A 12,551-nucleotide genomic window follows, 5' to 3' on the forward strand; every position below is an offset into this window, starting at 1 on the left:
CAGATAAAAAAGAAACACGGCATTCAGAGTGATTGACGGCGAGGACAAACACGGATAACCATTGGTGTAGCTTTAGCTTTTCCTTGTTGGAGAGCGCTGAGTGACGAACCGAGGGCAGACACAGATATCAAGTTACTGCTCTTGGACAGGTTGGCAAAATATTTGGAGCAGGCTATGTAGCTATTACATTTACTCTACCTAAATAATGGATTATTGTCTTGGAACTATGGAAATTTCTCTATATTTTGTAACTATTTCTGAACAGGAGCCTGGGGTGAGCTCACAGTAGGCGTACATCATAAGAATGCGTCGACAGTGTTTGTGTAATTACTCTCACTGCCAGAAGGGGGAGACAAAAGTTCTGCACTCCAGCTTTAAATCTGGCTTCAAATTATAAATAAATTGATTAATTGGATGCAAGGTTTTGTCATTCCATTTATTTAATGTCTCTTCCGACATTACGTCACACCATTTGTATCCTGCTGTGGGGTTTACAGTTTCAATTGTTTCAATACAAGGCAAATAAAGTACACCTATTTAATTTGATGAGTCTAATTAATTTAAAGAAATGCAGTAAAGGAACCACAGTAAAAATTATACAAGGTCTTCACAGATATAATAGGAAGAGTCACAATTGACCTTGTTTGCAGTTCGAGGTGTCAACAGTTTTACAGACGTCTCTTTTATAATGATGGCCTTTGGGCAAAATGCTTTTTGGGCCGCAGGGGAATATTTCGTTGCAATACCGCAAGTGGCCACTGAACCATATCCAGTTCTTATTATACATCCATGCTAATGGTGGACTGCGAGGCAGAATGTTCTAGCACCACACTGTAGGTTTTTTTGTTTGTTTGTTTGTTTTTTTTTTACAATTTCCGTATGCTATTTCATCACTAAATTCACTTCTGAGAATTTCTGAGGAGAGAAATCAACTGTGTAGATTTCGAAAATGTGCTCCAACGTTTTCGTAGTTGAGAAGCTCCACAAGCACCTTTGGGGGTAGCTAGCATGCCAGCCCGCCAGTCACACACACAGACCCCTCTTGCCCCACAGTCACACAGACCACTGCAGCCAACGCAGCAGACGACTTCAGCAACATTTCTATCTACTGTATATTTATTCTGTTTAGTTAAGCGCTGCTGTAGGTACACTTTGCAAGATAATGTACATAGCCAGAGACGCTAAGATAGCACAACACCGTACTGTCCCATCCTCCAGTCCTCCTTTTCATTCTGGCTCTTCTCACTTGTGTTGCCTCCTCTTCTGTTTCTCAGTAAAGTCAACATTTCTTGAAGACAAGGTTTTACTCTGGAAAGTTATCACAGCAATAGTCATTTTATTTTTATTTACCCCTCCATAAAAGAGACATGGTTTGCAGACTAGTACAAATTTGTTTTTCAATTAACTGTGTGAACTTATCGTCCCGTTAGTGACTAAGCTAACGAGCTTACTAACAGTCAATGCTAGTTAACTGAAAATTAGCAAGCTAACTTGCTCGGAATAGCTTTTTATTGAATGAAATGGTGTAAAATCGTGAGAGTAAAATGCCAGGGGGGAGATAATAACAGCACAGTACAAAGAAAATAGAAAGAAGCTCAGAGAGCTGCTGTGATTGATTATTAGCATGTTCCCGTCGCGCTACCGTGTTAGCCGTTAGCTAACTACATTAGTTCCCCATCTAGCCCTGCAAGTAGTCCCTACGTCACAAGAACCACCTACTGGCAGATGAATTTGCTGTGCCATTTTCTGGTGTGAGCGGACTAAAAAGGCTACCACGGAGAGGATAAAACCTCTTCAAGTTAGGTAACAACATGGCCTTTCCTCTGGCGCTGCCATCGGGCCAAACTTTACCAAACCAAAATTTTAGTAATCTTGTCATTGCGCACTGTTTAAATGATAGATTGTCTATACAATCCTCAAAAAAAAAGTTTACTTCTATAAATGCAGGTATTTGTCAAATCATTCACAATACTGATATAAAATTTTACTATAAACACCCAACTCCACTTATGAGGCTGCAGACTGACTATTTGAACATTGAACTTCCACTTCCACACAGCTTCCACTCTTCTGACAAAAAGCTTTCTTTCCTGAACCCGTGAGCTGGACTTGGTAAAGGGGTGTCTGAAACTGGTGTGTTAGTAAAGTTCAAAATCCAGCACCCAACGATCAGGAGCTAAAAATGTTAGCTTCATGCCACACATGAAGAAAGGCTCTGAACTGCGTCTGCACCATCATTGTTTCCACAATATTTGATGATTGTATCCTCTTGCCCTGCTCATCTGACACAAAAATTAAAAAAGGTCCTTTCCCCATCCCCCCTCTTCCCATCCCACAGAGGGAGTAATCACCCTCTGGCCCCTCATCCCTCTCAATAACATCCTCATGGTCAATCTGCGGGACAGAGAAATCCCCCCCTCGCCAGATTATAGCGCTGGCCAGTCGGGATTAGGTTTTAAACAGCGTCAGGACTTGTGTTATTCTTATCATTTCCACTTCATGTATGAACATGCACACACAAATGCTACTAGCTGAGAGCTAAGCAGCAAAACAACCACACCAATAACATCTTCTCCCCTCCTCACGTGCCCCCCAGGCTGGGCAAAGCTCCATGTCTTAGGGCTTTTTGTAGCAAATTGGATGTAGAAAGCAATCTAACGGTCACAAAATGAAATTTGCAGATTTAATCCAAAATCTCAACACGGTTCTCTCTGTAACCAGTAATTGTGCACATCATACTGTACCTCTGCCATGTAAATTTGAGTTTTTACTTTATTATTCAGTTTCGCCACTACATCAGTTAAAATTTATTAAATTAATAAAATAATGAGATGTTATTGTCTTTATTTTGTTTGTTTCTCTCCTAATTAGCATTTTTATATTTAAACATTTCTTGCATTGATCACATTTGAATCACGGTGATAAGGTACTGTTTTGTCTAACCTAAAATAGATGTGAAAGAATAAAGAAGCAAGCCTTTTTTTCAATTTTTCAAGGACAGTTATGTATGGTTTATTTATTAAATTTTGTGAAGTAACTTTGCCATCTTGCAAATTTGCTGTTTGATGTGTACAATTAGCTGTTTATGACAATTGTTGAGAAAATGCATTTTTTGTTGGACGTATTACAAATCTGAAAAGAAAAATGTTATGTGGAAACCGTTCTTTTCTCTAAAATACAAAAGATCCAAGAGGGATGAAAGAAGTCTGAGTAGACAATTTTTTCCTAAATAAGAATGAAACACACACTTCCACAAAAGCTTGATAAGCCTGTGATGTCACTACAAAATGTAGTTTACACACTGTGAACGCATTATGTGCAGATGTTTTGTGGCAACGTCCCTAATCCCAACACAAAGGCAAGAGGGAGACAAACAGATAATCCAGTTTCTCCTCCTGGAGCTGCAGTTTGTGTGAAAAACACACATAATACCAGGAAACACAGTAACAACCTTCATCTTCAGTTTACCGATCCTTTAATCACCAGTTTACCGGATGCACCTTTGGAGGGGGGTAAGCGGATGGGCTTACTTATCAAATATGATGTTTCCTTAAATATTAGTATTCCTCATTTAAGAATTAAGTTTACGGAGGTAATATTCCAGACCAGTGGTGGAAGAAGTACCCAGATCCTTTACTTAAAGGTAAAAGTAACAGTACAACAATGTAAAAATAGTCCTTAATTCAAAATCCTACTTCAGTAAAAGTACATACAGCAAAAAGTACTTTAAGTATTAAAAGTTAAAGTACCCGTTCTCCTTTGACTGATATATATGGCATTATTAGATTGTTAATGCTGATGCATCAATGTGTAAGTAGCATTTTACTGTTGTAGCCGCTCAAAGTGGAGTTATTTTAAACTACTGTATATACTGTTGGGTAGTTTAGTCCAGTGGTTCCCATCCTAGGGGTCGGGCCCCCTCCAAGGGTCACGAGATAAATCTGAGGGGTCATGAGACGATAAATGAGAGAGGAAAGAAGAAAGTTCTGCTACACAAATTTGCATTCATACTTCAAACTTTTCTCTAATCTTTGATTTTTTTGTGAAATTTGTTCAAAACTCACCAGATAGCTGTCTTCTTTAAAAGTACCTTGTTTTAAATTTAAAAACTCAAATGTATTGTTTGTGCAACTTTATATTTTTCTACACCACATTTCAAATAGAAATATTGCACTTTTTACTGCTCTACATTGATCTGACAGCGATAGTTACTTTGCAGATTAAGATTTTCAAATTCATTAACTGTCCCAACAGTATAATAAAGCAGTCAGATTGAGATTAAAATACTTCATACAATTGAACACTTCAGTGAGTGCTTTTACATTTTATGCTCTAGAATATTTTGGTCCCGGTGCTTTCATACTTTTCAGTAAACTTTTTACAGTGTTATTGCTATGTTTGCTTAAAAAAGGGACACTCCACCAATTTTACATGCCAAACTCAGTTTACAAGCCATTGGGAGTTTTGCTGCCTGCTGCTGTTCGAAACAAGGTTGACTAAACCAAAACAGTAAAGTTGTGGGCTGTAAAACCAAACAATGAGCTGAAAGTTGCTCTCCTTTTACACTACACGTAATTATTTGACCTACCGTTAATATAAAAATATTGATTAGTGAACTTTTAAGTAAAGTTTTTACACTGTGTTGCTACCTTTATTAAAGATCCCCTCCACACATGTATATATAAAAAAAAAAACATACATACAAATAGTCTGCTTGGAACAATAATATTTGTCTGATGTTTTTTCCGCAAAAAGTATATGTTCCACATTAAAATCCTTAAAAGGGCATCTACTCCGTCTAGCTCATTAAAAATTCCATAATCTATGAATATGCAAATGTTGTTCATTCCTTAAGTTTTCCTGATGGACACAAGATGTCTCCTGCTTCACTGTAAAGTCAGTTCTCAGTGTATGTGCCCTGGCGGCTTCATGTTTCCACATCACACTTGTACACGTTGCAAAGTGGACCAGGATTGGCTATTTGTGATGTCACATATCGAGGCTCCACCCCTTAAATCAGATTTTCACTGAGCACAGAGAAACTTTCCACTTTCAGCAGATGAATGTGAAAACAGCCTTCTAGTGTCAAACTCTGCACAGTGAAGCTCAAACATCCAACTGCAGGAACAAGAAGAAAAACATATTTTTGCGTGGAGGGGGACTTTAATACTTTCACGTTGGGTGGAAATCTATAAAACCCATAGTGACATCTTTTTATTAATGCAAGCACACACTTTTATTTCCAACATGTCTTATTGGTTTAATTATTACTGAATTGTTATATCTTAAATTATTGTTATTTTATTCCATTTAATTTTGTATAATTTTATTTGCCTCATTGCAGTCCTGAAATGTTTTAATCCTGGTTCAACCAGGTACAGCCCATTTTATGAAGACAGACAGGTGTAAAATAATATAGAAGTATCTTATAGTGTGTAAATTTTCCCCAAGCTTCTCTTATAAACCAGCCTGCACTGGGAATAATCTTCGCCCAAGTGTTCAAATTCCATTCCTTCTGCCACATCAGCCTGGCGTTCTCACAGTTGCCATATATTGCATTAGCAGTTATCTTATTAAAAGGTGGAAGCTGAATGATTATTTTTAGGTAATTTAAAACAGCACTAACATATTAACCTCCCCAGGCAACTGCTTAACTACACTCCCCCAAACTATTTCTTATTTGCAAATATCTCCAGAAATCTGATTTGACTTGATAAAATTGTAAATGTTTTATCAGTAACCAGATCAGCTATATTTCTTATAGCACTAGACAACCAGGAATGCCAAAAAATTACTTAATAAACCAAAGTTTTCATTAATTGACTTAATATGCAAGTGTTGAAACGTACTTACTTAAGGCTGCCCGGCGTGCCACCAAGGAAACCTGGATAAATGGAGTGCAGGCGCAATGTGAGGCGGCAGGTATGACGTTCAGTCTCTGTCAGCTGATAATCAAACTGCAGCAGGTGTTGGAGATGCTGTAGTAAACTTAAATTTTAATCTTTTCACAACTTTTATGTGTTGGAAGACACGGTAGAGAACCTTTTCAAATTGGATTCGGGTGCGACAAGCAGTGTAAATATGTTTGTATTAGTCTACATTAGTCAAGTCAAGTCAAATATATTTATAAGCACGTTTAAAAACAACAGATGTTGACCAAAGTGCTACACAAGTTAAAAGAAACAGGCTGTAAAAAGCCGAGACAAAAATATTTGAAACAATAATGCAATAAAATAATGTGGTACGCGTGGTATTTTGTTTACAGGTCGATTTAGGTCAGAATAAGCAGCATGTGCTGTTTTGAGTGCAGAATTGAAATGGAGTGGAAACCACATCTGACTGGCTCAAAGTGGCACAGTCGGGTTTTGGAGGACACAGCGTAAACCAAAATTACTTTTCAGGTGACTGGATCAGCCTTTAAGCACATACAACTCTAAACAAATACAGTATCTGACAGCATACTATCCTGTAGCCGTCTAACTGGTTTCGCTTCCACTTGTTTGGCTCTTTTGTCCTCTGCTGTGGATATTTCTGTCACACCTGAGCTTCTGGGACTCAGACTGGCTTATAAAAGATCATGTTTTCTAAAGAAGTAGTGAGGAAAGTAAATTTTAAAATCAGGACATCAACCTCATACAAAACAGTTTATTCGACAGTGTCTAGGTCCAAGTACCAACAGACCCCATACAAAATAAAAAAAAAGGAAAACAAATGCTACAAACTTCCAAAGAACAGAGATAACTTCCATCTACACAAAACTTCTCCTTAAAAATACATTACCATTAACACAAAAAAGTAGCGATTAAAGATAATATAAGTAAGGGAGATTCCTGTCATATTTAAGTGATATTACATAACAAGCCTGGTTAGATGTTTAATGGGAAAGGAGGGCGCGGTGAATGAGAGCGAGAGTGAATGACTGTACGTGTGTTTGCTTCTTCCGACAGATTGGGAGAAGGCAACAGTCAGTGATGCAGCAGTCATGTGGGCAGGAAAAGGAAAAGATTTAAATAAAAAAAAAAAAAAGGAAATGGGAACGAGAGGTAGCGAAGGGGTGCGCAGAGAGGTAGCAGATAGCGAGAGGAAGATTTCTAGAAGAGGTAGCTAGCGGATGAACGAGGAAGAGGTAGCAGAGATACTAATAGTGATAGCGAAGGGGGAGAGGAGTCATTTGAGTCATTAAAAACAACCTTATCTGAGCTTATTTTAAACTTGTGTCGACTGTAGAAAGATGCATATTGGTTTAGTATCTGAGGAAATAAGAGTGAGCAGGGATTCAGAGGAGAGTACAGCCACTCAAGGTCAGATTACTAATTATTGTATTGTCAGAATAGTTTACCTTTTAAATCTATAAATGTATCGAGCTCATTCATGTCACATGTTAATGGGAAATGAACTATGGATATAATTTAAAATGTTTTTTATATTTGTATAGGGCTGAAAACAATCAGTTTGGAAAACAATCTTTTCTATTAAAAGGTCCGTTAATAGCTGTTCTGCAGCTTTTGATAGTATCACATGGTATTCCTCAGCAGTCGTCATAGAAATGTAGCTTCAAATCTCATGAGCAAACTGCTATTTCCAAGCTCAAAAATGTATTTAGTCTGAACTTTTTAGCCAACATGAACAAGGAGTCATTAAAATGCTCAGAAAAAAATGAAAATTTGATCATCTACAATACCATGACAACTGCTGAGGAATAGTGTGATACAAACGAAAACGAATGGATCGTGTAGTGAGACTGTTTAGCCAACTGGTTTTCAGGGATCAAGAATGAACTTTCAATCTCATTAATTAGTCAACAGATAATCTGGATAATTGATCACCAAAAACAGCAAATATCTGCTAGTTCCAGCTTTAAATCAAATATCATTCTGTTTTATCACTGCTGGTGGGACAAAACGAGCAGCGTTCTGACATTTTATTGACAATATTGAAAATAAATAGGGCCGATTTTTTTCTTGATTAATATTTTAGTCAATAAAATGTCAGGAGAGTGAAAATGCACCTCTTACAAACTCCTGACGTCTTCAAATGTCTTGTTTTGTCTGACCAACGGTCGGATATTCAGTTTACAAGACAAAGAAAACCAGCAAATATTTGCATTTGAGAAGCTGGACCCAGACAGTGTTTGACAAAACAATTAAGCAACTATCAAAATAGTTCCCCATTAATTTTCTGACGATCGACTAAATCGAATACTAATTATTTCAGCTCTATAAATAAAAGTTTGGTGGTCTTTCCCTCATTTATGCACAGAAACAGAGGATTTCAGGACTAAACTGTGAAATCACGATTGCTTCTCGTTGGTAGCGCAGTATTTTTCAGTGTACTGACCACACATAGGTGGATACACAGGAATGACGATATTGCTTAGATTTCCCGTGGCTAGTGGCTAAAAAGCAAAAATGTCGTGCGCGTGGAGGTGTGTGTGAGGTTAGCGAGGTAGGCAGCACTAAGCGCTAGGAAATTGTGAGCAGAGGAAGGGGGCGGGGCTTATTCGCTACAGTATCAGCACCTAAAAACATCTAGAAGCCCACCGCGCTGAGGAAGAGCGTTGTCCATGTTCTGATGTTTCAGTCGCGCCGCATCACAGCATCTCCCTCTCTATAAAGGCTGTGTGAAGGTCAGCAGGAAATTATATGTATGTGTGTGTTTATGTGTGTGTGGTTGTCCAGTGCTTTGTGGCAGGGTCCAGCCAAGTCGGTGGGTGCACGTAGCCTCCAGTGTGAGCCTCAGCTTAGCTTACATTTGTGTATGTGTGTGTGCGTGCATTACAGTGCTGTGGTTGGTGTGGGCAGCAGGTGATGGTTTGTTTAGCGGTCTGTCCTTTTTTTGTGCCCCTCATGTAATCAGATCTGAGACTTTTGCATTAATGTTAAAAAGATAAGACTGATGATTTTTACATCTTTTCCTTATGTCAACAAATCCAGTCAAAAGACCAAAACCAACCACGAATTGATCGAACTCACAAGTATTGTCTTGTGTGTCCAAAGCCTGATATACCTTATTCCTCTGTGCCATAGAGCTCCATTATTGTCCAAAAACTATGAAAAACACATCAATAAGCCACATTTTTGCACTGGCTGACATGTTCCTTCATTACCACGAACACACACAGTGTAGTTTATTTGGAGTAAATCCCACATACACCGTCCTGCTGCCAGAAATACTCACTCAAGCACCAAATGGGAATTAATCCACCGCTAAAAATAGTCCCAAACAAAGGCATCATTTACTCATGTTTGAGTAATGTTTGTTAAAAATGACAGTGGCCAGCAGTTTAGGAAATTACTGATCCATTAAAAAAAAAATTAAAATAATTAAACTATACATTTATGACACATTTTTAAAGATAAACGCCTTCAGTATGAACCAATGGCTTGGAGCTGAGTAGGGAAGTCAGAAAGTAACCAGAGACAGACTAACACATTGTTTGGTTTTGGTCTTTTCATGAGATTTGTTGACACTAAGAAAAATGGAATATAACGCTAACCATATCCATCCTTCCATCCTGTTGTGACAAATATTATTTCCAGTTGCCATCTTTGCTTGGGTCAAGGATCAGAGACGCCCTTTGTCAAACAGAAAGCTACTTTATTGTTGACTATAGGCTTTATTTTTTGTAACAGCAAGACACAAAAGTCTTCAATAATTAACATGTCTTGAAAAACACGCAAAGTTTAGTTTCATTAGTCTCGTTTCTCCAAACTTTTTTTTTTTGTCTTATTTCTGCAACTCAACTATAATCAATAATGCAAAAGTCTCAAAAGGAAAAGCAAAGATTACATAAAAGGCACAAACTGTGGTCAGAGGCGGAAGATGAGTGAACCCACCATCAAACACCTCTCTATCTTGAACACACACACATTCACAGACACACACAAACAGAACTACAGTGTATCATTTAAAGAGGAGCGAGAGGTAGATACTCGACAAGACAAGAGCGAGGGCAGGCTGGGTCCCCTCGGTGTGTGTGTTTTATTCATAATATCATCTGAATAATCTGCTTGCCTCATGTGTGTTACAGCTCAGGTTGCTAAGCACACACACACACACCCCTGCATGTCTGACCGGCCCTCTGGTCTCACTAGCTCCCCCTAGTGTTCGGCTTGAAGAAAGAGACACCAGACAAGAAGAGGCGTGTGTGTGTGTGTGTGTTTGTGTGTTTAAGAGAGACGGGAGTGGGTTACAGTGTCATTTAAAACAGCATTGGAAAGAGAAAAATGGTGAGACAGAAAGAGCTTTTTATCTGTTCTGTCTCCTGGTTTTGTTTTCTGTACAAAGAGTCATTCTCTCCAGCCTCCATCTGGCCCAACAGAGCAAAAAACAGTGTTTATTACTAGACGACCCTTGCCGCTGTGCCCTGAGAGGAAGTCTGGATGTGTGTGTGTGAAAATTTGGGTTACCCTTGCCACTGAACCCTGAGTGTGTGTGTGTGTGTGTGTGTGTCCTGTGATAAAGTTTATAGTAGTTTTGAGGGAAAAATACCGAGCCAGTAGCAAAGGTCATCAAAAAGGGGCTGAGGTTCAGAGATAAAGTTAGTTTTATGTGTGTGTGTGTGTGTGTGTGCGCGTGTGTGTGTGTGCTTTTGTGTGTATGTGTGTGTAGTTCTTAGTTGTCAGCCACTCGAGCACTTGGGGGCGCTGGAGGACCCACAGCTGCTGGAGGTACCGCTTCAGGTTGTGCAGGTAGTGGGCCAGGATCTGGAAAGAGGAAAGATGCTGGTTTAGAGCAAGACAGAAGCGCTTTATGGAGGTAAAGGAGACTCAATGGTGGCTTGATAGTGGTTTCCAACCTGGGGGTCTGGAGTGTGGACCCACCCAAAGGGTGGCTAGGTAAATCTCAAGGGTCATGAGATGATTATCAGGACAGAAAAGAGGACAACATTTCTGCTACACAAAATAATATAATATATAATAGTATATTCAGACTTTCCGTATACCGACCTGATACTTAATTTATTTTCTGACCTGTTCTATAGTGTTTATAGTGTATCATATCGTTTTCTAGTACTTCTCCTGTGTGCACTGACGTAAAGGGAAGCTACTGTAACAAAGAGTTTCCCTACGGGGATCAATAGTTTTTCTGATTCTGATTCTTATAATCTTTTTAATGTCTAGTTTTACCTCTAAAAAATATTCAAATATAACTATTTAAAAAAATCACATAGTTTAAAGGGCTAACACGTCAACAAGTTTAAAGATAAGTAGATGTGATGGAAACTGTCCTCTAAGCAGATCGTCCAGGTTCAATGTTGCTTCTCTCCCAGGATTTAATAATCTACAAATGATCAAGACTAAAGCGGGTTTTTAATTCCAGTAGAAAAGCAGAGTAATGCCTATTTGTTGTGCTCTAATTGGCCTCCCGAGCAGTCAATCAAAATATCAACATGAAAGTTCCAGAAAACCTCTATTTATGGTAATCCAAGAATATAAAATTGGAAAACTTTGGTTACGGATAACTTAAATCCCTCTACATTATTCTTAAAGTGTCTATGAGCAAATCACAACTACAGTAAAGGTGGAAACACATCTGCCAAAAGAAAATTTATGGAAAAGAAATTCTTTTTAGTCTATGCTTTATTTCAAAAGCTGCCATTGTGCTGCTGCCTGATTTCAGTTGCTGATTGGCTGCAGACTCAAGGTTGGAGAAATCAATGCAAACAACAGGCTTGATGTGTGATGTGATGCTAATAAGCAGCAATGACCCAAACATTTAGCTGCAGCTGACATTCAAAGTAAATACCAGCTGTCAGCTCTTGAGTCACACTAATATTTGGATTCCCAGAAACCTTTTTTCTTCTTTCCTTGAGTTGTTTGTGGTGTAAATACTGGCTTCTAAAAACATCCCTCCATTTTAAAGTATACTGGTTTGGGTGAATTAAATGGTGTACACAACACCAAAAATAAACCACCATGCGTTTGCCTAAAAGTCTAATGTACACAAACATACAAGGTTATACACGTAAAAAACACACAACACAAACATAGTGAGAATGTGTGGCAGAAGGAGCGTTGTACTCACACATGCCATTGGGAGCTCCAGGATGGCGTGGGGGCATCATAGGAGGCATGCCGCCAGGAGGGGGGCCAGCAGAGGGCGGGCCAGGCATCATACGTCCTGGAATCGGCTGGCCTGGACCCATTGGTCCTGTAGTGTAAAAAGGATAGCGGGGAGAAATAAGACGTGTGCAGATCTGGTGGAGAGGATGGACTGAAGCAGGAAACTTGACGCTGGGGAGGTATTCAGTCTGTCAAATAATATTCATGAGGAATTGGATGGGAGGATGGAATTTTAACAAAAGCTACATGAGCTGTTTCAAACCAGAAACCATCATTTGAATGTGTTGAATGTCATGAACGTATCCTTTAAATACCCAATTTTAGCAACATTTAGTTGGAATTATTAATTTGGACCACACAATTTCCTCTTACTGTCACTATATAATAATACCAGTGAATATCCACAATTAATATGAAATATATAATATCAAATTATCACCCACTACTTATTACCAAAATGTCTCTAATATAAATTCCAGCTATTTG

At 38.7% G+C, this 12,551-nt stretch overlaps 1 protein-coding gene across 3 annotated transcripts in view; it reads right to left on the bottom strand.

Annotated features, from left to right (window-relative positions):
- Positions 1 to 6,631: 6,631 nt before the first annotated feature.
- smarcc1a (SWI/SNF related, matrix associated, actin dependent regulator of chromatin, subfamily c, member 1a) overlaps positions 6,632 to 12,551 on the bottom strand; it is a 29,816-nt gene continuing 23,896 nt past the window's right edge. For all 3 annotated transcript variants that reach the window (XM_044209575.1, XM_044209576.1, XM_044209573.1), the window contains 2 exons: positions 12,028 to 12,153; positions 6,632 to 10,706 (listed from right to left, as the gene is read on the bottom strand). In XM_044209575.1, the coding sequence (XP_044065510.1) occupies positions 10,615 to 10,706; positions 12,028 to 12,153 (218 nt within the window). In that variant the 3' untranslated portion in view covers positions 6,632 to 10,614. The remainder of the gene's footprint in view (positions 10,707 to 12,027; positions 12,154 to 12,551) is intronic.

The sequence above is a fragment of the Siniperca chuatsi genome, linkage group LG9 (assembly GCF_020085105.1).
Source record: "Siniperca chuatsi isolate FFG_IHB_CAS linkage group LG9, ASM2008510v1, whole genome shotgun sequence".
Lineage (NCBI taxonomy): Eukaryota > Metazoa > Chordata > Actinopteri > Centrarchiformes > Sinipercidae > Siniperca > Siniperca chuatsi.